This window comes from Embiotoca jacksoni, unplaced genomic scaffold (genome assembly GCF_022577435.1).
Source record: "Embiotoca jacksoni isolate LCO1_2020_lvr unplaced genomic scaffold, fEmbJac1.0.p SCAF_4, whole genome shotgun sequence".
Lineage (NCBI taxonomy): Eukaryota > Metazoa > Chordata > Actinopteri > Embiotocidae > Embiotoca > Embiotoca jacksoni.
The window spans coordinates 12345373-12371969 of NW_027185392.1; the positions used below are offsets into that span (position 1 = coordinate 12345373).

The following is a 26597-nucleotide window of genomic DNA, read 5'->3' on the forward strand; positions in this document are numbered from 1 at the left end:
CGCCAACACCGCTGCAGAACACTTTGAGCCGTCATCCTGCCGGCTCTAACCAGTCAGCAGCTCAATTTGTGTGATGGCAAGCGTGCTCAGTCAGGGGAGAAGTCAGTCCCGGATGATTTCCTCCTTCTCTGCTCGTTCTCCTCAGCACTGACACCCCTCCACACCTCAGCTATCGTCCAAATGTGCCTCTGTCCTCCCTTTCCCTCCTATGCTGCCCCCTCCTTCAGTTTTACTGCTCCCACCCCCTGCAAAGACCCTGCAATCACTCAGTTTCTCAAGTTATCGCAGGAGCCTGTCTCGCTTCACCCTCCCCACCCCACCCGCCATTTCCCCTTCTTTTCCTTCCCCACATCCCTCCACCCCTGTGCTCCCCCCAAGTGCATTCCAGCATGACAAACCACATGGGATTTCACTAGTCCTTTAAAGTCTGCTGCCTCTGGGAACCACTCTTCTTCATGCAACATTTTAGTATTCTAGGGAATACGTGACTGGGGAGGCAACCATTGCTGTTACATTTCTCCCGTCTCCTCCTGGTTGTTATTTCTGTTGATGCTCTGCAGCGGGACAAAAAACAGCAAAAGTGATAGTAATCAGATGATCATAACTGATCACTGATATTTCTTCTTTTTTTTGTATGTTGGTCAATTATCTTCTCTTTCTTTGGTTTCCTTGCATCAAACATTTTCTGTCAAAGTATCGTTTACTGAAGTCATTTTTTTTTTTTATTTTAACACATAAAAGCATCACAACAACAATATACAAATTTTTAGTAATCTTTAAAACCAAAACACATTTACACATGCAACAATAGGGTTTAAGACAATGAGTAACTTATTGAATAATTTGGTTTTTGGAATGTATTAACGTTACTTTGCAGGAGAAAGGACTGCTGTGTATTCTGCAGAGGTAAAGTCCAGGCTATCCCTTAGCTCCAGAACAACATCTGATATGTCAAATATGTGTAGTGTTCTCTAATTAATTCTTACTTTCAATCTTTTTAACATGACCTAAAATTCTTCACTGGCATTACTCCCTACCTTTTTGACAGTTACAATCTTTAATGATTCAAACTGAAAGGGAAAAAAGAAAAATGCATGATGACCTGTGTAGTTTCGTTAAAAACGTGTACTTGGATTATCTTTGAGGATATGACCTCCAGACAGCAGCCTGACTCATAAACATCTGGCGCTATCACAATCAAATGACACCCAATTAGAGTTTAAAGAAGCGCAGCTCACCACACAAGACAATGTGCCCTGTTCAGCAGCGAGTCCACTCAAATGAGGAAACACGTCAACAAGCCCATCACAGAAGCACTGCTGCCATCCTTCACATTGTCCGTCTCTGTGAGACACATCACTCTGCCAGCAACGGTCTCAACCCTAGCACGTGGCTTTCAGGTGAAATTAAAGACAAAACTAGAATAAGTCTCAGTTTGCTAAAAAAAAAAAAAAAATTGAAGTCAACAGAAATTAAAGGTTGAAGAATAATCAGGAGAAGAGATTATTGCTCCAGAGTAAAGTGTGTTGCGTTTGTTATATCCTCGATTCTTGTGGCCTCTTCTGTTTGACGGATTCAGTGTGATCGTATGATTGTCTGTTTGAGTCCTTTACATAGGATTGGCTGTAAACCTACAGCCACAACACTGAAAACACATTCATAGACACCAAAAATATACATTATGATACTGTCAAAAAGTACAATAATTACACAGAAAAGGAAATTACAGAGTTAAAACAACACCATTATGTATTCGTTTATCTTTTTGTCTGTCCCCTTTTTCTTCTCTCAACCCCTCCAAATGTGTTGGGCGCGTTGGCTTCTGTGAACCCATGAAGTGCTCCTGGCAGAGAGTCAAGAGTCCCACCTGCCCTCCTGCTGCTGGATGCGGTGGCCACGGCTCGCCTTTCTAAAAGAACCACCGAAAAGCTTCGCCGTTGTTGACTGGCGTCCTCTGTGGGAGACAAAATGTGGAGGACACATTGTAATTTGCAGGCTCTGAGGGCGTGTCATTGTCATGTCATGGATCCCCTCCTGAAATTACTATATCTATATTCCAAAATTACAGACATATTTGGAAGCCAGTAATCAATAATGTAAGGAGTGGTGGGTAACAGCAGTTAGAAATAGTATGGACATTAAGTAAAGTAGAAACCCAGAAGGGCACTTAAAATGGCTATAAAGCACAACCACCAAACCAAGTATTTCATCAAAGAGCCAGCCAAGGTGATTACATCCACGTCCCACCCACACCCAAATAATCATTACGCTGGATGAAATATTCAATACAAATTCCCAAGAAGCAACAATGAGGCATTTAATTACTGTGAGCTCGAGCCGCAGTGAGGGGGAACAGTGCATCATTTCAATTTGAGCCTGCGCCAGCACCCACCCCTCCTCCTTCTCCCCAAAACCTCTATGCCAGAGTGACAGCCTCTCCTTTCCGAAACTCATTTGGAAGTCAGAGACATAAAATACTGAAATCTCCCACCAATCCCCATGACCAATTAGCACATTTTTTGATTTTTTTTTTTTTTTTTTTTTTTTTCCCTGTTGTTGACAGGGGGGAAATGGTGCATAATCACAACTAAAATCACTTTAGTCTGAGTGGAGGGCAATTTGACATTTTAATACCGAGCGTCACAGACGTCTCCTTAAAGGCATACTGATGAGTCTTCAGCACCAGACGGGCTCCTACGCTCAAGCTTATACAGGTTATTGACCACACCTAAATAGTATTTACAGTGTGCAGTAGGGCTGGGCAATGATAGAATATTACTTTACATCATGCAAGGTATTGTGTGACTGGAATTTTTTTATGATAGAGAAAGTTTTACCACCGCAAATCCTACTCAAAAACAGCATGTAAAACATTTCAGATTTCCCTGATCAGGTCTGTGAAGATTCTTAGTCGTCTAGTGATATCTAGTATCTGAGTAACATTATCACATCTTGAAGGGGAGAAATATTTAGAGTAATCTGTGTTAAAATTGAGAGGAACATTGTATTCCAATTTGGGCCCTTAGGTGGCCACCATGAGGAGATCATCAGCACATTATTTGACTGGTCCATGTATGGGCAACATTGGCACTATAATAATACCTTAATCAGTTCTAACATGGCAAGTTCGGTATTACAGGGCAGACTTCAATCAAAATACAGTTTAGAGTCCTTAGTCCATGATGACAACACAAACAACAATAACAATCATTTTTAAAAAAAATTAAAAGAAAAGATGATAAGGTTACCTGTGTTTTTAAAATTATTACCTCCACCAAAATACATCCGATTGTGCCTGTGTCCCCAGTTGCACTACTTGTAAGGTTAACAATCACAAATGTTCACTAATAATGGAATAGCTGTGGCCTTTTTAAGATTTTACTATATTATTTCAAATCTCTATTTTGGATGCATGCTTTCCTTCCTACGTCTGTAGCAACCATTTACCATTTTTCACAGCACATTAAGCAATTACTATTATCCTTCCATGTGAGTAATGGCGGGACCAGGAGCAGCAGGATACCATCATCACCAATTTAAAACCACAGATGAAATGAAACACCATCGTGTTTTGATGGGTCAAGATGGTCTCACACATCTCACGTTTTCTTTTTGTCCTTTTTTTTTTGCCTAATTGCAATGAGCTGATTATGTCACTGTTGCTCCATTAATAGTGTTTGATCCTTTAAGAGAGCCGTTTGGCTCTTTATACTTTTTTTTTTTTTTTTTTTTTTTTGTAATTAGCTTTAAAAGTTATTTGACAGCTGAGAGAAAAACTGCAAGGACGGGCAAGTGACATGAAACAAAGGTTAGAAGTCAGTATTAATGATAGTTACATTAAGAGCTTTCAAATCACCTGCACCACCAGAAAATATTGTTGGAAATCAGTTTTATTTACTAAATTTAGTGTCTTTGTAGTGATCTTATAAATTCAACATGTACTGTAGGGAATCAGTTTTTCAACCTCTGATTCACCAGAATCAAAAACACACACACACACACACACACACACACATATATATATATATATACATACAAACTCTCCACTTTGAAGGTCTTAATAGTTTTTTTCAGAGTTTCCTCATGGAGATGATTCAGGGCTAAAAGCTTTAAGTACATTAAATATTTTACCTCAGATCATACATTCAGTACCTTTAAAAAAATAAGTTTACTTTTATTCTAAGAATCAAGATGCATAAAAGCGATCAATCTGACTTGTATCAATACCGGTGACACACAACACCTCGGTTTGCTGTTTCTTTCATCGTAAATCACTGGAAATCTAAAAAAAAATTGGAAATTTAGAGTACTGTGATTACTATTCTTATGAAGGCGCAGTGAAGAGAGCACAACACGTGTGTGTACGTCTTAATGTTGTGGATGATGAGCACATCGGCAGTGATTACGACACATCCTCTTACAGGGTTAAGTACAGCTCTCTCTGTGTCTAGAATATGATGCTCTATAGGAGCTGAAGAAAAGAGAAAAGAAACAGAATGTTTATCTTGATCCATATTCTCACATTGATCAGTCCCTGGTGGAAGTGCGACTCACCAGAGACAATAATGACCCTGATATGGGCACTTGGCATGTCTCTGTTTTGTTAAGTTCCCACGTTATCGATCCAGCGGGGCTCTTGAGTGCTGCTTGGATTCACTCCCAGGCCTCGGCACACTGCAGTGACCAGGCACAAAGAAGGCTCAATTAGCACAGCTCTGCGTTGTCTGCTCCCCCCCACCTGCATGCGCCTTCGAAATCACTCCATCAACTGGCAGGAAGAGTGAGGCGCGAGGAAAAGGCGCGAGAATACAGAAGGAGAGGGAGAAACAGAACGGTGGGGATAAGGTATGGGCTGATAGTGTTACACCAGGGACAAGGGAGCAACGCCAAGGTTTCACCTCAAATCAAGACGCCGTGGCAGCAGCTCAGCCTCACGTCAAAGCCGCTGCCTCTGCAGCAGAGCATACATAACAACCTGGCTACAACGACGCTCCGGGGGAAAGACAATTTCCCGCACCGGCAATGAATGCACACAACAGTGTATTGAACTGACTGACGGAGGAGGAAGAGATTTCTCCAGACCTCAAATTAACCCCACCACACCGCCACAGAAGGCAGGGTATTCTGACTGTCTACTGGTGGCATTTGGCAATAACAACACGGTAAAACTGACATGTGGTGGAATAATTCTGCTGATTCTGGTGAGGCAGTCTGAGGTCTCTGCGCTGCCATGACACTCTGTGATCCTAACTGAACCTGGCAGATGCGGTTAATGTTGAAGCCACATCGTCAGCTGATCAAGACGAGATGGTAGAAAGACAGCGCCGGCTAGAACAGGACGGTGACTCATAATCAAACCCGACCGGACTAAAGCAAACCCTGTAAAGGCTGCTCTAACCTCCACAGGACTACATGCATGCACGGTAAACCTCCAACAACCACAATCCAAAAGATCCAGGTTAAGACCAATCCTCTCTATCTTTTCCACACGAATAATAAAAACGCATAAACAGACCTCCACCCTCAGCCCACCCCTGCCCTGCCTCTCCTCTCCCCTGCAGCCTTGGCGTCACACTGAGCTGGGGCCAGAGATAAACCACTCAAGACGATGAGGATGATAATGGCAGACGCCGCAGCGCCTCAAAATTCAATCAGCGCCCGGACGTCAATGCGGATGAGTGTAAAAGTGAAATATGCTCGCCGGCGTGTGTTAAAAGACGCCACACAGGGCTCACAGAAACAACAACACGAGATGAGGAGGACGATGAGGGGAGAAGCGAGAGAGGGGGAGAGAGAAAAAGACTAAGGAAAGAGGGGGAAAAAAATGAAAATAATGTGTCTACTGCTCTGCTTCCCAGCACAATCCCACTGGCATTCTGAGCAGCCCTACTTTAACCACAGACTGTGAATAAATTACCCTTTTGAACTCGGGGTGATTGCAAATGTGCCCCGGTTTCTCTTGAGACATGTCTGGCACTAACCCTCAGCTCTATGCTCCCAGCCAGCCTTGTCACAGAGGCCCCCCTTTCCCTCCCACCATCACACACTAAAGGCTCACACACAGGCATGCACAACATCATAAAAACTTTTAATTCACCACAATTACGGGGTGATTTTTTTTTTTTTTTTTTTTTTTTCAGCCAGCTACAAACTCGCCCTCTCCCCCTCGGTTTTTCTGTCTAGGAATTCTCAAGACTCTGCTTATACCCTGAGATAAAAAAAAAAAAAAGACATGTTAGAGATGAGAAAGTATCCTGTGTAGTGGCAGAAAAATCAGAGAAGAGATAGAAGGGATAGAGACAGATATGCGGGAGACGAAGGCAGGGAGGAAAAGACAGTAGCACGGGGCAGGTTGAATAGAAGCCTGTGGTAGTGTGCTGATGTGTTTCCAGATGCTCATTATAACACATGGCCCATACATTACCCTGACATCACCCATTATTTATTAAGTTACGGACCGGGAACCAGCCCACTTTTTATGACCACAATCCTTTGGCTGCAGCTCTGACAGGCTGCAAACAAAATATATATAAATAATCACCACTGTCACACATAAACACATAAATAATCTCCAGTTGACACTGCTTCAGTTATTTGCACATTGAGGTCTTTATATATATAATTACAAATAATTTTCGCAGTGTAATTGCTGCAAGTGAAATTTGTGTGCAAACTCAGTCGGCCAATTTGTTTTCCTTTTGCCACAAACACCTTGCAAGCCCCGAATTAATCCGACACCTCAGAGCTACAGACAGAAAAGTTAAGTCTGTGATCATTTCAATATGAAATGACAACACGCTTTGATTAGTCTCAACCTGATGGTGAGGCAGGCAAAAACTAGGAAGAGACCGGAAAGAGGAGTAAGGAAAGAACTTGTTTCATCAGAGTAGGAGGACTTTGAGAGCCAGCCAAACACTCAGGGACGATCTCCAGGCCGGGTGGTGGTGGTGGTGGTGGTGTTTCAGGGGTGCAGTCAGCCTTAACTGATGTGTTATATATTGCCTGTCACTTTATTCTGCAGAAATATTGGGGCGTTGCCAAGCTCAAACGTGGACGGTATAGCAATCCATCAACCTGCACCGTTACCGGTGCTGGTGGGTGGGGGTTGAAATCTCATCTCGAAGCTTGTAGCCAATATTCTAGCCATCCAATGCCGTTTATAAAAGGTACCTCTCCAAGGCCGCTATCATGGACACACCACTCATCTAGGTATCCACACACCACTGCCCCCAATGCCGCATCACGACACCGGAACGCAAACAGACTCTGCACCAGCACCAGCTTAAGCCTTAAAATATTACCTGCAAATACCATTCAGAATAGCACCTGTGAGGATAATAATTAAATAAGGAGGACTGTGATGAATTAGGCATTTGCTGGGACAAAATCATTGACGTGCTGTTTAGTTTAGTTGTTTACAGTAAAAGAAAAAACTTTAAAAAAAAAACCAACTAATGCAGGAGATAATTCTTTGTTCCGTAGGTAGTTATACATTTTAAATTGTGCATTAGAGAGGTTCTACAAAGTGAAATTACAAATACTGTACACCTCAAAAGATGAAGTGCTTATAAATCTATATGATTATCGTATTATTGGACATTCAAAATACATAAAAAACTGTATAATCAGACTTTTTCAGAGTTATACAGCAGCAAATTAGCCCTTGAGCTAAATTTGACAATTTTACATTGATGCAATTTTTCCCAGCAATAGGCAGATAAGTTATCACAGTATTTTCTGTTATAATGTTACCACTCTACCAACAATTTTGCAGTTCATTCTCAACACAGATTACCAGCATGTTTAATTATCTATTGAGGACTTCATGTCATTAATATTAACAAATTAAGTGGAATACCATAAGGTGTTTTCCACCTATTTTTCCTCGAAATAGCATATTTATTAAGATTACCACCACATTTGAATATGCTTATGGCTCAAATGCACACACACAAAGAGCCCACCAGGGTCGTGATGGCATTCCAATACTGTAATACCGCTACAATCTTTTAATTCAAGGTCCGGCCTTGCACGAGGCATCCAATTCGAGCAAATCAAGCTAAGTGTGCTGCGGATGTTTGTGAGTAATGAGGAATTTTGGAGTTTTTCGCTGACTCGGCGCCTATGGAGTGGGGGGGGGGGGGGGTTCAGGGGGAGGGATGTATGATGGTGTGCTTAAGAGCTGTGCCTGGGAGAGGCGGGGTGGTCACAGGGGGGAGATTAGGCTGAGGGGCAGCGAAGGAAAACCAAATCCATCTCCATCTCAGAAACATCCTAAAGCAGATTACTTACTTCAGTGGGAGAGGGAGAGAAGGAGGAGAGAGAGGGAACGAGGGAGAGGAGCATGAGATGGATGAGCAGGCAGAGAAAGAAAGCGATAGAGAGAGAGAGAGAGAGAGAGAGAGAGAGAGAGAGAGAGAGAGAGAGAGAGAGAGCAATTAGCATAGATGCAATTCTGGCACAGTCCTCTGACTTGATATTTGACCTTCTGTAAGAGTCTTGCCAAATATCGCCTGAGAAGCACAGACGGACCATATGGCAAAGTGCTGCTGGAGGCTGAGTGCAGTGTGACTCCAAGCCTCCGTATGCTAATGGGGGAATGTAATTACAGTGCAGTATTCCTGTAGGACGTATATTTTACTGGCCCTCCATAGGAGTGGATTTGCCGTAAGACGGGCCAAGCCTCAGTGGCTTCATGAAAAAAAACAAAAAAAACTTTTTTTTTAATCAGGAAGCCATTGGGTGGACAGTGAAATGGAACAGGCCCAGTATTCCTGAGGTGGGACAGCAATATGTCTCTTTACGAGTAAGTCAGTATGGAAATGGAAACACCTACAGTCAAAACCCTGTAAAGGGTAAATCCACACTGAATCATGTAGGGCTGAAATTCAGTCTGCAGCACTCCTCTGAACACTTCCCAGCCAGTGATGTCACAGCAGATGCTTTCCATCAGCTGCCAACGGCAAAACACCTGCTGAGTCGGTGACATCACCGATAGGGGCGTGACTACAAGTGCGGGATGCTTGAAAGTTGCAAACCAGAGACAAAAGTGCAGCACCAGATCTCTGTTTTGTGTGACTTAATGTGAACTTGCCCTTTAAATGTTGGAATATTAGCCACCCTATCAGCCATCTGAAGCACAATTTACAATTCATATTATTTTCTTTACTCTTATTTGTAAACAGGTATTCTTAAATACAGTTGCATGTGTTCTTGTCTTTTTTGATATTGACGTTCTCGTTAAGATTTTGTTAAATCAATCTCACCATTGTTGGACAGTTAGATACAGACAAGAAATATTGGAATTAAGGTACACATGTAATGTAGTTGTAGAATAGGACACTTTGCTTTAAATTTTTCTTTAAGTGTGTCATGCATGTTTTCAGCAATGAGTCTAATGATATCAGATGTCTTTCGCTATGACGGCATGACTTTTGATGTGTCCATACATCCATAGATTTCCCATTTAAAAGCGGTGCCACAGTGGAAGCAGTTGATGTATGATTAATATCACGTTGTAATGCAGTTGTACACATGACGTTTTTAATATTTCAACCCTGTCCCCTAAAAGTTAAATTGATATGCGACTCTTTTGCATTAAAGACTGTGTTGCAGGTTACATAGACCTGCGGGAAATCACTGTAAGAAGGAAATGTTTAAAGTCAATGTATATGCTAACTGCTCAATGCCAGTGCAAAATGTTAATACCAAACATCTTTGCAAAATGTTCTTTTTCAACATATTTCAGTTGTTTTCCCTTCATTATCTGCTCCTGTCAATCAGAGGCAAAATGACAGATGGGACGTGTTGACTTTCAATATTTAACCAAAACCTCCGTCTTCTTCTCGCCTTAACAAAGTCGCTGGAAGTGCTTCTGCCGCTCTGTTAATGTGCTTCGCATGCTATGCCTTCTGTGCAGACACGACATAAATCTAAAGACATATGAGAAGCAGTATGCGAACTCCAATCTCCAGAGTTAAGAAACCAGATTCAGATGCCCAATCACACATGCTGACCCTGTGCATTTCTGTGCAGCACACAGATGTCACACTTTCTAGATAAAAAAAAACCAAAACATAATCTGAGCAAAAATTATGTTTTGGTCAAAATGAATTAGGCAAAGAAAATTGGTATATTTAAGCATTAAAAGATGGTTCATAATCTTCATTAGAAATGAACTCTATGGATGACTTTGCTTATGTTCAAGGTACTTTATCCAGCGAGTCATCAGCAATATACATCAAAGTAAGGAGCAAGTGCAGAAATCAGGCCTTATAATAACAAATTTTGTTTTGGTGTTGTCACAGTGTCCAGTACGTTTAAATACTCTCTCACACTACAGAGTATAATCTCACACATGCACCCATGCAATGTGGGAGATAAAAAAAAAAAAAAAAAAAAAAAAAAAAAAAAAAGGAGCAACGTTATGCTGCCGAAACAGCGCTCAGACGTTGTGCCTCCTCCATTTATCATGCATGGAAAATCCCTGCCCACACAGATGGAGGCTGAGCCGATCCTCGTAGGAAGAAAGTGAGGTTTCACCCTTGGGTCAGAGGCTGCCACTGGTAGCCAGGCTCACCTACCTGCTACTAACTACAACAATGCCAGCCTCCATTTCAATTAGCTTCACCTAAGTACCCTTGTCCGCAGTAACGCAATTTTACACAGGGCGGCTGCAAAGCTAACTATCCTTTGGGAGCAAACCCTACATGGGAGACAGCGGAGAAGCTTTCAGGTGCTGCTGAGATTTCGGGAGAACAAAACAAAGAGGTGCAGTGACGAGGTCAATTGAGCTTCAAGACAGGAAATCAGGGCTGTGCAGGCAGGGAGAAGGGCAAGCGATGTAGGATGAGAGCGGGGGAGGTAAGGGGAAAATGAGCAGGACACGCGTTTAAATGTCTAGATACCTGAGGGATCTGGTATGGAAATCCCCAATTTCTCAGCCAAGTTGCAGCCCTTTGAACAGCGAAAGACGTCAGCTAGCACGACGAGAAGCCATGTGGGTGTAACGAAGCGAGGGCTAAGCGAGGCAACATGCTGCCAGTTCTCTGAAATGTTAAATTGAAATGCAAAGTAGGAGCAGGCCTTCTTGTTTTGAGCAGATTTCTCAGCATCTGTGTGGGAGCCCTTAAACTTAGAAGGTCCATACGCAAAGCTCTGCATATTTACTGTAAATCAACATAATATTTAGGTTAGGATTAGAAAATACACACAGCTGAAATTGAATCTTTAATTTCTCTCAGGTAACTGAGAGTCAAACCAATCTGTTTATGAAATTCAGTGAGTAACAAAAATTTCACTTCAGGAAACGAGATTTTCAATATGTGCAAGCCAATTCCCATCTGTAAAATGAAATGCTTTTATCCTATGTCATCCTGCTAATACCTACAAGCGTGCTCTTTATTCTCTGATGTACAAGGAAAAGATGCCGTGTTGACCGATTAGAGGTAGTTATGACATGAAAGGTGTTAATGTTTTCTTAAAATGTGCCTTTAACCAAAAAAAAAAAAAAAAAGTAATTAAAAAATATTTATGCCTTCCTCATTCCAGACGAAGTTCCAATGCTTTTTTCAATAGGCTATTACAGGTAACTTTCTGTTGGAGTTCCTCCATTTCTTGGATCAACATGAAACTTTTTTGGTGAACTTGTCAGTACAAAAGATGAACAGCTGTGCCAGAAAGATGTGTTATTTTGATAATAAATTAATTATGATAAATGCCTGAGACAAGAAAAAAAAAAAAATTACCACAGAGCTTAAAATTCTGTCAAGTGCACCACTAGCATCTGCTAACAATTTTCAGCTTAAATAACTGTGACAACAAAGCTTTTTGGACAGCTCTGATTCATGCCTCCTCCATGCCAAATTGACAGAAAAAATAGATGGATTACAATTGGTGGCCATAGCATAAACTCAAAGGAGTGTTCCATGACAACAATGAGTAACTTTCCGGATATCAACTCAGTTCTATTAAAATCAATTTTGTATAGCGCTAAATCACAACATAAGTCATGTCAGGGCACTCAAGTCCTTGCAACAGAATTTAACAACATTATAGAGAGGAAACCAACAGGTTAACAATTCCTACATGAGTGACAGTTGAAAGGAAAAACTCCCTTTTAAGAGGAAGAAAACCACAAGAGTGATGAACAATACTTCTGGAACCAATGACTCCTCTGACTTTGCAAATTTTCCAAGTTACAAGAAAATGTTGCGAGATCAGTGACTGGAGAGGAAAGCAGTAACATACTAAGTGTAAGCAATATAATTTACTGTAAATAAAGCAGAAAACATTAGTCTTTAGATGAACTGGACATGAGCAATTGTCCACAGGCAAACATGCACATGCTTGGCTTAGATGCATTGCCGTGGCTGTTTCTTTCATATCATAATTGTATGAAGGCCATTTGCTTCCATTTTCTTGTCCGTTTCAAACCTCCTTCCTCACTGGACTTAAATCAGCCAATCAACCTCGATGATTGCTCGATGTGCCAGTCTGCACAAAGCGTAGTTGAGATTTGAGAGTAGAGGTCATCACACCATTCTCTGCGTTGGCTCGCATAGTTCCATGTTAAGGAGTCGCAAGCAAAAAAGGTTGGAAACCACTGTGCTAATGCATTTATATATATATATATATATATATATACTGTTGGAAAATCCCAGGCTGCATATGAAGGCTTAATTTGATTCTTTTCAATTTAGCTGAGACATTGCTTAGCTGTTGATACATACACAATATTACTGTGAGGTCAGGTTTCTCAGTGTGTGGAGAAAACCTCCCTCCCTATATAAAAAAAAAAGAGAAACAAGGATTAAAGTCATCTGGTGAGAGTCATAAAACTGATATTCATCCTGAAGCAACCTAAAACGAGTAATTACATAAGCAGGCTTTAGTTAAACTGGAACGGGACACTTGACAAAGATGAAAACAAGGGAGTTATCATTAGGTGGGCAAGGTAATATGCTAAAGGCAGCATTTAAGACAGGGCTAATCCAAGCAGACTCCCCCCTGCTTAGTCATTTCAGCTCCACACCGATCAGACGATCACAGTTTGTCAAAACACAGCTTGCACTCTGAGCAGATTGAAATCATTTCTCTACTCAACCCAACGCCTCAGACAGATCTTTCAAGGAATGACAACAAACGGTGAACAGCTCAATGGTTTATCAGTCATGGAGGACAAAGAGGCTCTCTGCTCAGGAATAAAAATATCCACCTGATGTCATCAACTGGTGCATCATAAATCCTTTCTTTTGCCCGGGGACCACAGACCGACTTCACACCTCTGTGACACTCTCTAACCCCAGGGTTTCTGACAGAAAAAAAAAAAAAAAAAAGTGAAATATCTTTCTGGGCATGTTGTCAGATGCTCGCTATGAAATATTCATAATCTGAGAGCAGAGCCACAATAGAGGAGGTGGCAGCATGCGAGGATTTGACTTGCAGAAACTGAGACGCTTAAACCACGTTGACCGATTTCACCCATCACAAGTTGTCACTCACAAATTCACTTTCACGTCAGTTTTTCTTGGATGAATGGCACAAAGCCATCTGTCATTTGTTGCCTTTTACCTTATAGACATAACCCCTTTAGTGTGTCTGTCTGACTGCAGTTTTGCCCAAAACAATGAGGTTAAAAAGGATTTGGTTAAATAGATTTTCCTTCTTTTATACTAGATCTGTATGCTAGTTAACGTTTAGCTTCACAAGTTTCATATGAACAGGACTTTTCATATTTTGTTGTAAGCTTTAGTTTAGACCACTATCAGTGGGACATTGTAAGATTAAGGAGTTGGCTGCCCAATAGAAAGCACTTTCAAAGACAAAATCAGAAATCTGATTGTAGACAAAAGATAGCCAAATCATAAAAATTCCACAAACAACTCAAATTGAATCTTGCTTTCAGTAAACAAAGAGATTTTGTCAAATCAGCAAACAGAGAAATAACTAAATGGAACATGTTTTAACGTGTTTATACAGAAAACAACTTAAGCCTCGTACACATATAGTTTCTTCCAAAATCTGTCTTGGACCCTTAAATTTACTGGCCTACAATCAAGAAACTCTTGATATTAGGGCAAAGATAATGTCTTCGGCCACATTACACATCCAGTCAACCACAGCCGTAGCAGTTATTAACAAAGGCTACCTCTCCATGCCTTTTAGTTTTGGCTTCAAGAACCGAGATTTGATCCAGACAATCTCAGCGCTCAAGCAGGCACATTTGTTTTGACTATGACTTTCAGAAACTGCATTTACTAATGACCAAAAATTTGGTGTGAGTGGTTAAACATATGTTCAGTTACTGTACGTGTGAAGTTAAAGCATGATGAAAACCCAACACTGTGCACGCTTTAATTTAAATCCCAACACCAAATTCTTTTCTTTTACTGGTTTCCTGGACCGCATTGTGCATCTGTGCCAACAACTCATGGACTTCAGCATCAGCATGAACTCTGATACCAAATTATTTACACTTACACGGTGTGTCTGCACAGAAAATATTCCAGCTGTGTTTTTTAGTCACTCATCTCATGCACGTCTTAATGAACCAGTGCGCTCCTATTTTGATCAATATAACTGTCTCCAGACGCTGTCTCGTGCTATAAGGCAGCCAAGTGTTTTTACACTTCAACTACACTTTCCTGTATAATTGCAGCGATTATGTTGTGGGCCAAAACGCAGGTGACCTGCAGATCAATACTGTCCCTGAATGGATCCTGTGTAGACACAGAAAGAACTGCTGCTGCTCTGCTAACATGCTGCTCACTCTGCGCTTTCCTTGTCGACATGGCTTTAGATTACATTACACTGAAATGGTAGTCTATCAACACAGTTTGTAAAGTCCTGTGAACAGGTTAATAAATGTCTTATCTATATTGAAGAGCTTCATTTAAAACCAAAGCTTTTTCTTTCTTACTGGACCATAGAAGCCTAGACAACTCGACAACAGGGGGATGAACCAAGTTTCCAACCAACTTCCTGCCACTCTTTGTGCTTGTGTGTGTATTAGAACATGTCGAACAATGTCAATGGACGGTGTTAAAATAAGGTATGAATCATTTGGTCTATACAGTACTTCAGCACACTTGCTCTTTACAGGCTCTAATGTTGCCAAATTTGGACTTCAATATATTTGAACAAATCCTTAGCCTTAATTTCACTTAATAAAAGAGACCAATGTCAATGTGAAATGGTGACACTGGATACAACCACACCTAAAATGCAATCACTGAGTCGGAACTGTATCTGTTTTCAGCCCACGCATGATCGTTTCCCTGTGTAGGTCATTCTGGATTTAATAATGTAGCTGTTGCCTGATACATGTCTGATATAGATGCATAGAAAACAGCTATAGCCTTGATGGAAGCATTTAGTCTATACTTATTGAAACTCAAAGTTTCAATGTTCAAGAACAACTACGCTAATATTCCATCAGTTCAGTAACTCATTTGTCCGTAGCCGTGTTGTGCTTACGATTTATATATTTCTTATATAGAGAGGCTCAGTAAATAGCACTGGTAGGATTTAATAGTTATGTTATAGCCAAAACACAAAATACATGCACAAACTGAAGTAAGTCACAAATTCAGCATTACAATAATACCATGTTGCGGCACTCTGTGCTCAGTGCAATCCCCTGATGCAATTGCTGAAGACTTTTCTCTCACACTTTTTCATACATGCTCCCAGTAATGACGAGATACCTTTTAACTTCTCAGCCGGAGTCAGCATCAATAATTTATTCTCATCTGTTTAAAATTTAAAGTGCCACACATTAACGTCCTCCCGCACCTGCTCTTTCACGCTGTCCACCCTCCACCGGGCTGCTTTCTACCCCCCTCCCTCTCTGTCTTTCTCTGTCTGTCTCTCTCTCCTCGCACTATAATAAAGACAATGACAATGAGTTCTCTCTTACCACTGAACCAGGGATGTTAAATCAAACAGGGGCAGAGGAGGCGACGGACCACATAATGTAAGGGCATCGTCCAGACGCCTCCAATTATGCTTTGGCCTTAATTGGTGGCGGTGGCAAAGACGATGAATTCTTTAAGAGTGCCGTGCAGTTGTGCCTCTCCGAGCACAGCAAAGGCCCAAGGAGGACAGCTACTCAGTGCAAATGGAAGCTGACAGAAAATCCACATGGCACGACCAATCCAAGGGAAAAAGGGCATGACAATGACTAAGGGGGCCCATGCTCTTAAGTAGCTGAGGGTAGCTTGCAGGGAAGATGTGTATAATTAAGCGGTCTGCATTGTGGTTCAGATGGCAAAATCCCATTGTCTTGACAGGAGCTTACTGTTGCCCTTTAGGTTGAGACGCGCAGCACATTCAGCCTTATTTTTCCTTTTTTTCACACTCCCCTAGAATTCTGTTACCAAATTAATCTGCAGTTTTAAAGCTTGAATAAATCCAGTAAGTTAGAGATCTGTAGATCTAAAGGCTGTATGTCCCTCAGGCTTTTCCTTCTCTGCTTTTTTTTTAAATTTCTTTACCCCCTCTCTTTTGCCTGTGGAGATTGACTGGGAGCACTCAGTGTTATCTTCAGGGAGGCAAAGGTTGGGGGGAGGTGGTGAAGGCCACAGATTTGTCCTTATCTATTCTGAGCACACCTAAAACAAATTAGACCTGGCTGCCGTTGCTTATTTGGCTCCCGCACTCTCATTAAGGGGCTGAATCCCAGTTATTTTCCTCAACGTCCTGCTTCCTACCATTTTAGGCCTTGTCTATTATCACAATAGCAAAGGTTTCTAGGCCGCCATGCCACCTTTTCATCTCACCCATTTCATGTAGTCATATCAACACTGCACAAAGAACAGAGCGAAAGAAAGAGAGAGAAAAAGCATCACCCCACGCTAGGACGTATGTTTTCTTGCACATGACTTGATGCTGGCCTTTGACATTTCTTAATTGAAAGAGCAGTCTGCTCAGCTGGATTTTGCTTTGTCCTTTTCCTGACTGTAGTGACTATGTAGTGTTATGCTAACGTTTAAACAGGATTATTTTAAGTATTTTGCACTATTATCAAATGGCACCTGACCAATATATCAACTGGCCGATTTTAACTGCTAATGCTGGCACAGATATATCAGTATTGGTCTATATGTTGACCAATACACACTGACATTAAAACCTTTTTTAAGACTATAATGCAGAAAAATAGGCTCTACTTGGTTTTTTTTTAACTATTAAATTCCCAGTGAAATTTCAGCGTAGTAATGTTAGTGTGGACAGCAAACTGTAGAATATCCTGCCTTCATTAAATATCTTTGTCACAAGTATCAAAAGTGTTTGATAGCCAAATTTGAGGTATCATCAAAAAAACTGTTTGGATATACATATTGAACAGTATGAAGTATATCGGGCAATACATCAATTGCAGATTTTGTTTTACTCCCTATCAGTATCAATATTGGCCCGAAAAATCCTGTATGGGTCATGCTGTGTTTATAATATAAACTAGAACCACCGCCTCGAGGTCGTATGCCATGTAGATGATTCAGAGACAACTTAAATTTTGACAGCACAGAAGATGTATACAATCACAATTTCTAGATGGACATCGAGGAGAAATATCACTAATTCTGTATTTGTAATTAATGGGAAATATGGTCACAATCTCCACTTCCGCTCCTCAGTCATGGTATTAAATAATAGACAGAAAATAATTATAATAATTTTATCCTATTAGATATTTGTTTAAAATGTTGTCATAATTCACGTATGAATTATTGAGTTATGGCCACAAACGTGTTTTGTAAGGTCACAGTTACCTTTGACTACCAAATTCTAATCAGTTTATATCCAAGTCCAAGTAAATGTCAGCGCAAAATTTTAAGAAATTCCCACAAGGCGTTCCAGAGATATCGCATTCACACTAATCGGACTGACGGTTACGACTGATGTAAGGTCATATGGATCTTGACCTCTGACCTTTGATCACCAAAATCTATTCACTTCATCCTTGAGTCCAAATGAACATTTGTGACCTATTTGAAGAAATTCCCCCGAGGCGCTCCTGAAATAGTTTACGAGCACGGGTCAATGTAAGGTAACAGTGACCTTGACCTTTGGCCACCAAAATCTAATCAGTTTATCCTTGAAACAAAGTGAAGGATTGTGCCACATTCGAAGAAATTCCCTTCAAGGTTTTCATAAGATGTCATGTTCATGAAAATGGGTCAAATTTGAGTCACAGTGGACTCGACCATTAACCCCTTAAAATTGTATCAGTTCATCCTTGGTACCAAGTGAATCTCTTTGCCAAGTTCAAAAAAATTCTCCCAAGGCATTGGACAACCTGACAACTCAAATAGCCTACATAATGCCTCCGGCTACGGCTATCACCGGTGCAGAGGAATAAAACCAAAAGTGCTGTTGAAGCCAAACGTTCCTGCTGACTTAATGAGTTATTTTGTGGTGTTTGCAACACTCAAAACAATTTCCCGACGTTTTTGTCGCCACAACAATAGCACTGGAGTAGACTACAGTGAAGCCTAAGAATGGGCACGTGTCAACAGGGTTTTTTATTTACTCACACTGAAAAGAAGGGAGGAACAAAAGTTTCACATCACAAGTTTAAGATTGCTCAGTTTAAAAAAAAAATTTTTTTTAAAGCTGTGGTAACACCTACAATGAATATCTATAAACTATGCCGCTTCTGAAATGTACAGTTCACACTTAAAACTGTACGTTGAATACATTAACATTAGCTTAAATGCAATAGACGTATTGAAGCCCTATTAAACTGAATTTGATTGTAAATAACCCCCTAAATAAACAAGAGTAAATCTCAACTGAGCCACATGTTGGATGCTGAATGACTACCTTAAAAGTCGCAATGGTTCCCAAACAAGAAGTCAGAGCCACTTTGGTTTCTGAGATAAATCTGAAGGGAGGAGATAACAATAACCACAGAAAATCCAATATACAGTATGTTTTTTTAAATGATTCTCGTCACTTCTCTGAGTGGGAAGATTGTGTGATCTGCGCACATTTCACATCCACAACAAAGCCATAACCAATGAAAAGGGGTCAGTAGATATTGCTTCATTACAAGGGGTCACAAGCCACAAAAATTGGGAAAAAAAAAAAAAAACACTTAAAAAAATCATAGGGACATATGAATGCCCTCACACCATTTTGAATCATTAATCTGTTTAGCAACACAAGCTGCTGTCATATCTTGATGGACAAAATGTATATAATTTAAAAGAGGGCTATAGCCCTTTTCATGAGTATCTTTGCAGAAATAAAAGTTAACGTGAGGTAAACAGGTGAGGTAAACAGAGAAGACACAGCTTGCCCACATACAAGTATTGCATTTGAAAGTTAATGAAGGACCTTTGAGCCATCTGAGCTCAAGCTATGCAAAGGTAACTGCTCAGGAAATGTTAGGTTAGATGAGATTCATCTGCCAGACTAATCCATCCTGCAGCCCGAGAGCAGCACAGAGACAGAGCAGAGAGAGCAAAATATGCTGCAGAACAGCACAGCAGTGACACGGGGCAATTCTCTAGGGCCTTGCATTAGCGCGCTAAATTAAAGGGGGTATTAGATTAAATTGGCTCTCCGATTTCAGGGGTGTGAGTAAAATTCTGATTTGCATTTTCCACCGCTGCTTAAGATATAATTAGTTCAGGGTGATTCCCATGTGGAAAACACTGACAGCCAAATCTAACTGGCTGCCAGTAGCTTATCATCAGTTCCAAGGCAAAAGGTACACTCGGTTCGTGTTTGGTGTGTGCGTTTGTTTGTGACTATGTAGTGAGACGAGTCTAACTGTGTGTTTGTGTACGGCTTGTACGTGTGCGTGAGAAAAAAGGGGAGACAGAGTGTGCATACACGTTACTGTTTGCACGTGAATTTGAACGTATGCTGTAATTTCTCCTTTTAAACTTCCTGCAGCACCTGATTTCTCACTCGTCTCAATCAAATCCCTGAATTTTGACCGACTGTTAGCACCGTCAACAAGGTGAAAAGAGCCGCACTCCCTGTACATATATTGTACATGTAAAAGTTTCTCAAAGCCACTGCACAACTTCACACATCTAAGACATCCTTAAACTCAAACCCATTTCCGCAGCAGAAGGTGCACCTGTAATTACAGATGCTGAGTCAAAAATAATAATTACTGCTGGAGGAGCCCATACTATGAAATACTGAAAGCACTGAAGGTGCTTTTAAAAGCAAGTGTAGATTTGTTTGGGGGGCTTCACACCCTTGGTAATTCTAACCTACTTTGCAAATGGATGTTTTCCAAAAGTGAGTCTACCCATGGATTACGAATGTGAGTCCAGCTTCCTGAACACCTGTTTGGGACACCTGTTAGTACATGATATACGCAGTTGACATTAAATTAGCTTCCGATGGACACATCTGCAGTATCCACATCCAATCTATAACCAATAACATCAATGATCCATTTAATGAAACTCTTAAACTTCCCTCTTAAAACCTCACAGTTTTGCACACTCTATGACAAGTCCTAATCCAGAACATTTTATTCCAACACTTAGTTTAAGATACAGCAGGTTGTAAGACATTTGGACTTTTACAGCTGCTGCAGATATTTAAAACATTCAATAAGTATTTATTGTAGACTGCAAAATCTTTTTTTTTTTTTTTTTTTTTTTTTTTTTTTTTTTTATTCTGGAGACTTTACAAGAGTAGCTTTGTATGATTGACAGTTCAAAAAAGTATTTATTTATCTTACTCTAGCCTTCATGCAGCCCCTCAATTCATGAAACAAGCCGTATTAGCTCCTGTCTATTTAAGACCCCTCCTTTAAAGCCCACTTTCTTCTGATTGGCCAATTTCCAGGAAGCCTGTTTAGCAGCCACCGCCTCATCCTCTTGTTGGTGCGGAAATGAAAACTCTAAACCCAATAACAAAGATAATTTCTTGCTCTTGATTGGAAATGGCAACTTCTCAAATCCATCAGCACATGTTCAAGCCCGAATCCACTCTGGTATATGAAAGCAGCAGCAAGAACATCTGCAGCAACAAAAATTCAGCAGGACGGTAAATACCACGCTCATTTCCGGCTTGTTGTGTGACGTATCGTTGGATTTAGTCTTTCGCTCACAAGTTGTATATCATATTTTCTCTATGCCATTATTAAAAGGTGTACATGTTGGAAATACACTAACGTAGTAAATAAAAATGTTTTTCTGCTGATGCCCAAGGACTGTGAGTTACAGTATTTCCCTGCACCATCAGTCTTTACTTTGTGGCCTCCTGTGCCTGGAGCAGATGACCATGTAAAGAAATCTGCGACGAGCTGCAAACCGAGTGTTCAGAGCATTCTGAAGTCTGAGCTTTTTTCTTAAAGGTGTTGCCTTTACATACGTGTACCTTCATTATTTAAAAGTTTGCCCACATTCAGTATGAACATCCAATGTGACATTAGTGAAAATAGGTCTTTCAAGTAAATTTCATAGAACAATGTAAAAGAAAAAACCTTCCATCTACTAGCACTTCAGGAGTTCATACACTCATACCCTTTTTTTTTTTTTTTTAATTCTTCTCGGAAAGTTGATTTCTGTTCCAAACAGGTTCAAGCTAAATCCCTGAATAAGCAGATTTTTTTCCCATATTTTTTCAGAGGTTTAAGATAAAAAGTGGACATGACATTTTCACTTAGTAGACAATTCGTCATAACATTTTGCAACCTTTGAAACACATATCTTTTCTTGAATTTAAATGAATCATTGTAGGTTTGTCTACACACCTTAACATGCGTAATGGTTGACCTGCTGCTCGGTTTAATGGTCATGAGTGAATAAAAACAGGCCTAACACAATCTGTGGATTTCTGTCTCAACAAAGTGACAACGTTTTTGATGCTTATGAATCCTGAAAAATCCTTAATCGTTACTAAAATTTTAATCAGGGATATTACATATAAATGAAATGGTCATTTGGAGGGGAAAATCATGGGTTCAAAAAAGAATCACTGATAGCTTGAATTCTAAGGAATCCACATGTTGCTTTTCCGTAAGTATGATGGGTAATATTGGATTTTTAACCTCCTCTCCCTCCCGTGTAATCACTTAATGAATGACCAAATTATCTGGCCATCAAGTTGCATTTGTTGCATACTCATCCATACAGACTCGGGTTAATTCAGGGAGCAAGTTCAAAATCTCAGGGAAAAGAGAACCATATTTGCAACTTAACATTCATATTTGGCCTTTGCCCTCAATAACCAAATTCCAGCCGCTAAATAAATCAATAAAAATACATCTTTATAAACAATTCTGCCCTCTGATTTTGTCCTAAGGAAGCCCCTTGCTGCCTGGCAGTAAAGCCACTGCTTAATGTTTTTCTCTCTCCTAAGTGACAGTCCTTTTTTTTTTTGCCTCTGAACCCTTCTTGATATGCCCCTCATTGATCCATAATTGCCCATAATGACACAAATATCATATAAAATGACTTAATCTCCACCCTACTGTAAATGCACAATCAATTCATACAGGATCAGCGTGAAGGGATCAGTCTGGGTGATTCGCCCCCCCCTCCCCACACAAAACTTGGGGGATGTTTTGAGAAACGCCATCAGCAGCTCTGCCATCACTCTCGCCATCTCTTGGTGGTCGGAGGCTGAGGCTTTGTGGGATATTGATTCTCCCCATCCAGAGACGGTTTCCATAATTGGTTAAAATGACCGGGTGCAGAGAGAGATGGCTCTCTGCTGAAAACCATTTCCCAGCCCTGCTTGGAGCTGAGCCAAGCTCAGGGTTGTTCGGATGCGTTCCAGCCCCAGCCTGACTGGCAGCAATTAGGGGTGTCTGAGCCAAGCTCAGCTTGCGCTCCGCACAAACACCCCTAATTACTGCCAATTAGGCTAGGCGGGTAGGCAGATTTGAGAAACCGGGGGGATGTTCAGGCATGGGTGGGCATGGAAACAATTTTCAAGGGCTTAGAACGTGACTGGATGAAAAGGTTAATGCTTTGGAGTGCAAGGGGATAATAACAAAAGAAGGGGAAGCAGAGCCCCGGTTCTCACCTCCAGCGATGAGCCTGGCTTCTTCTTCAGCTCCTCGCATTTCCTAAATTTGCAGATCTGGTGGCCCGTTTTGCGGTTCCGACAACTGCTGCAGACACCACAGTTGATTAGCCGCCTGCAGGGTGCACAGACCCCACACCTTTTCCTTTTCTTCTTCGCTGGGTTTCCACTGGATGCTGAGGAATTATTCTGTGGGCAGTCTGCCAGATTGGCAATTTGAAACGCACTGTCTGTAACGGCTGCTGAGGCTGCGGGGGAGTGAAGGGCTGTCATGACGATGACCCCGGGAGGTAATGAGATGCCCCCTAAAGCCGGAATAGCGGAAAAAGTTCCAACGCGTTCTGGGAGATTCATTATCTCTGCTTCAACAGCGCCGCATTTCAGCTTGTTCATGCATTCTCCTGCTAAAGGTCTGCAGTGTTCGGGGGATAAGGTAGAGAGGAAATTATTATTTGCCATTTGCAGCGTCTCTGGCGGCACGCCAGGCTTCCCCGGCCTCTGGGAGTCATTTCTATGCATGCTGGTCCTATTAGGGTTTATTGCCGCTGATTTCCTTCCCCAGAGCATGGCGTTATCACAGTTCCAAGGGGACATACCAATTCTGGCACTGGGAAAAATGGGCGTTGTGATACGGGCAATCTTAGCAGTCTGCGGAAATGCCCCGTTGGTTTTATAAAAGTTTGCAAAAGACCTGTACCTTTCCATTTCTGCATTATAATCCAAAAGCTGGCTTAATCCACCATCCTGAAGATTATCCTTTTGTAAGAGAGACACATCTGCATTCTGTCCGTTTTCAATGCAAAGCGCATTGTTTATGTTAGACATGGCTGAGGAATGGTTGTCAATGTTCAGGAGAAGAGAGTGAGGTTACAGTGGCCTTTGTCAAACTGAAGCTCGTCACGAACAAGGTGTTACCATCCTGGTTTATCTTCTCCAGTGCTAAAAGCAAAACAAAAAACAAAACAAAAAAACAAGAAGAAAACAACAATTACACATAAAAGAGGCATGTTTTCATTCTAGTCAGTTTTCATTTCTCTACTTCAACTTTTCTCTGAAGACAACAGCTAAACGTGAAGATTTCTCTGGCACATTGTTTACGCTGTGACGTTTTATAATGGAACTATCACAAGTCAGGACTGTGAAATGTGGTGACAATAACGTGATAGCTGTGACAGACCAACATGTCATTATTATAATAGGGGAAAGAATTAGCATGCTTCGAAAAAATGCCACACTTTCAACATTTTTTAGATCTCTTGTCAGGGTATTCTTACATGTTTTCAAGAAAATCCAATCAGCTACTTCACAGAATGAATAAATACCTCTGGATACACAAGGGAACATTTCATCAAAAGACAAATATGTAATATTCGATCCAAAATATCACTATTTGGGAAAGTTAGAGAAAAGCCTCACCAGAATTCAGATAATGCCAGCAGTAGCTACAAAGACAAAAATGTTTACCCTACACTTTCAACAAAAGTTCTTAAAAATAATCTGCTTTTGGGATGTGAGGAGGGACATAGTTAAATATTGGCAAATGTCTTGATTTTATCTGGAGCAATAATAAAGATGGCCGATCCATGTAAACAAGACTCTGTCAGGCCTCTTAAAAGCACCTGCTATTCATTCATGACCACCTCCATTACATTTACTCAGTGACAGTGCTCAGTGATAGCCACTGGTGAATTTACAACCAGATCATGGACCAGACCAACTACACTGTCAGCTGCCTCAGGATGGGACATGTGTGTGTCCATGTGTGTAGATGTACATGTGTGTGTGTGTGTGTGTGTGTGTGTGTGTGTGTGTGTGTGTGTGTGTGTGTGTGGTGGTGAGGGGTTGATCCATTTCCTCTCTCTCTCTCTCTCTCTCTCTCTCTCTCTCTCTCTCCCAGTCTGTCTGGATTTGGTTTCCACAGATAAAAGCCCATTAGACACATCTCCCCCTACTTCCATTACCTTTTTCTGGGCTTTCTCTCTTAATTGCCAAAGCTGATCCATTGCTGGAACACTAAAGCATTTCAAATCACTTCCATGGTGCTACCCAGCAGCTGTCTTGAAAAGAATGAATTATAAACATGCACACATGGAGCTGGAGAGGTCGGACTGGGTGGCGATATTTACGTCCTCCATATCCTTTCTAAACATGCCCATTGCCTTGTTAAAATAAAACTATTAAATTATTCAGATATTAAAATCTAAATATTGTCACAAGGGCTGAAATATGTTTTTTTTTTCTTGAAGTCCAGTTATCTAAATATAGTTAACATTATTTAATTTGAGTTGATATGATTAAGATTCACACATGTGAAACCAAGGGTCCTATCCACTGTCCCTTCCAGATCCGGAGGTTCAATGTCGATGTGGCATCCAAAACAACCAGCAGCCACCCGTAAACAAAACCTCCTTGGCTTAATGATCAGCCCTCCTCAGGGTCATTATTACTTAATCAATTCACCCCTGGAGCGAAATACGCTGCCCAAAGGCAATCAAGTCACGGACATTGATTTTCAGCCTGTAAACAAAGTTTAGAGAGACAGAAATGTTCAATACTTGGAGCTGGAGAGAGACACAGAGAGAGGAGGGAGAAGGGGGGAGAGAGAGAGAGAGAGAGAGAGAAAGGTGGCGAGTGCGAGGAGACAGAAGGAAGAAAAGTAAAAAAGCCACGTCCGATGACGAACCTACCGCTGCTGCACCACGATGCCATTAATTACACTCAGTCTGCTCTGTAGTAGACATTCAGATCAAAGGTCATGCATGGATAATCCGAAGAGGGGACTGCGGTGCAATAGTGCAAATAAAAGCCCATAAAAATTAATCTGACATTGCCTGGATCACTTGGCAGCAACGCGGACACAAATCGACAGAAACGCTGGGGTAAAACGCATGCGACACCAAAACATGGATGGACACACACACACACACACACACACACACACACACACACACACACACACACACACACACACACACGCAGAGAGCGAAAGGGAAAGCGAGAGAGAGGGCATCACCTACCAGGTTCCTGTTGAGAAGAGCTCCCAAGGTGCTACCAGCCTGCGACCATGTAACGGCGCATTACTGCCAAGCGATACGAGGGGGGGGAGGTGGGGAGGGGGGAAAGAGAATAATGCAAAGATGCGAGAAGACGCACAGACATAGGCTGCCGGAGGAGAGCAGGGCGACTGTGTGCGTGTGTTCGGAGCGCTCAAAACAAAAGGATCATTTTTATCGACTTTCTTGTCACGTTAAGAAAAGGTTGGAAAGTGCATAAATAAGCCAAAAGGAGCCGTAGAAAAAAAAAAAGCAGCGGGGGTAATCGCAGAGGCGGTTAGGTGTTTCCTCTCCTCTTGATCCGGGGGCTGTATTGTGTGTCTGCCTGGTCTCTGCTCAGTCCGTGTCTCCTGTCGCTGTGTGTGGCTGATTGGTGCTGAGGTGAGGAAGCAGGGATGTGGACACCTACTGATCATTGGCTGGAAATTACTATAGAAACACGCGGGAGGTGGGAGGGATGGATGGCTCAGGGCGCCCTACAGGGAGAAAAATATCTACGGGAAATATCTGCGTCTTGCACCCTCACAGTGGCCT

The 26597-nt window shown here is 41.4% G+C and overlaps 1 protein-coding gene across 2 annotated transcripts; it reads right to left on the minus strand.

The window, feature by feature from the left end:
- Positions 1 to 710: 710 nt before the first annotated feature.
- On the minus strand, positions 711 to 26499 carry cxxc4 (CXXC finger 4). 2 transcript variants are annotated; one of them, XM_069168243.1, is made up of 3 exons: positions 26028 to 26499; positions 23011 to 23949; positions 711 to 1954 (listed from the first exon to the last, which is right to left on the minus strand). In XM_069168243.1, exons 2-3 carry the CDS (start codon positions 23833 to 23835, stop codon positions 1910 to 1912), a joined length of 870 nt encoding a protein of 289 aa, XP_069024344.1. In that variant the 5' UTR covers positions 23836 to 23949; positions 26028 to 26499; the 3' UTR covers positions 711 to 1909. The 2 variants fall into 2 exon arrangements, with proteins under 2 accessions (XP_069024344.1, XP_069024345.1); XM_069168244.1 differs by lacking the exon at positions 26028 to 26499 and adding an exon at positions 25698 to 25918.
- Between the last annotated feature and the right edge of the window lie 98 nt (positions 26500 to 26597).

Excerpts from the sequence above, each read along its gene's own strand:
- cxxc4 (XM_069168243.1), bottom strand. The coding sequence starts at position 23,835 with ATGTCTAACATAAACAATGCGCTTTGCATTGAAAACGGACAGAATGCA. Across the intron at positions 1,955-23,010 it reads AGCCAGGCTCATCGCTGGAG|AGGACGCCAGTCAACAACGG; the intron begins GTGAGAACCGGG and ends TGTCTCCCACAG.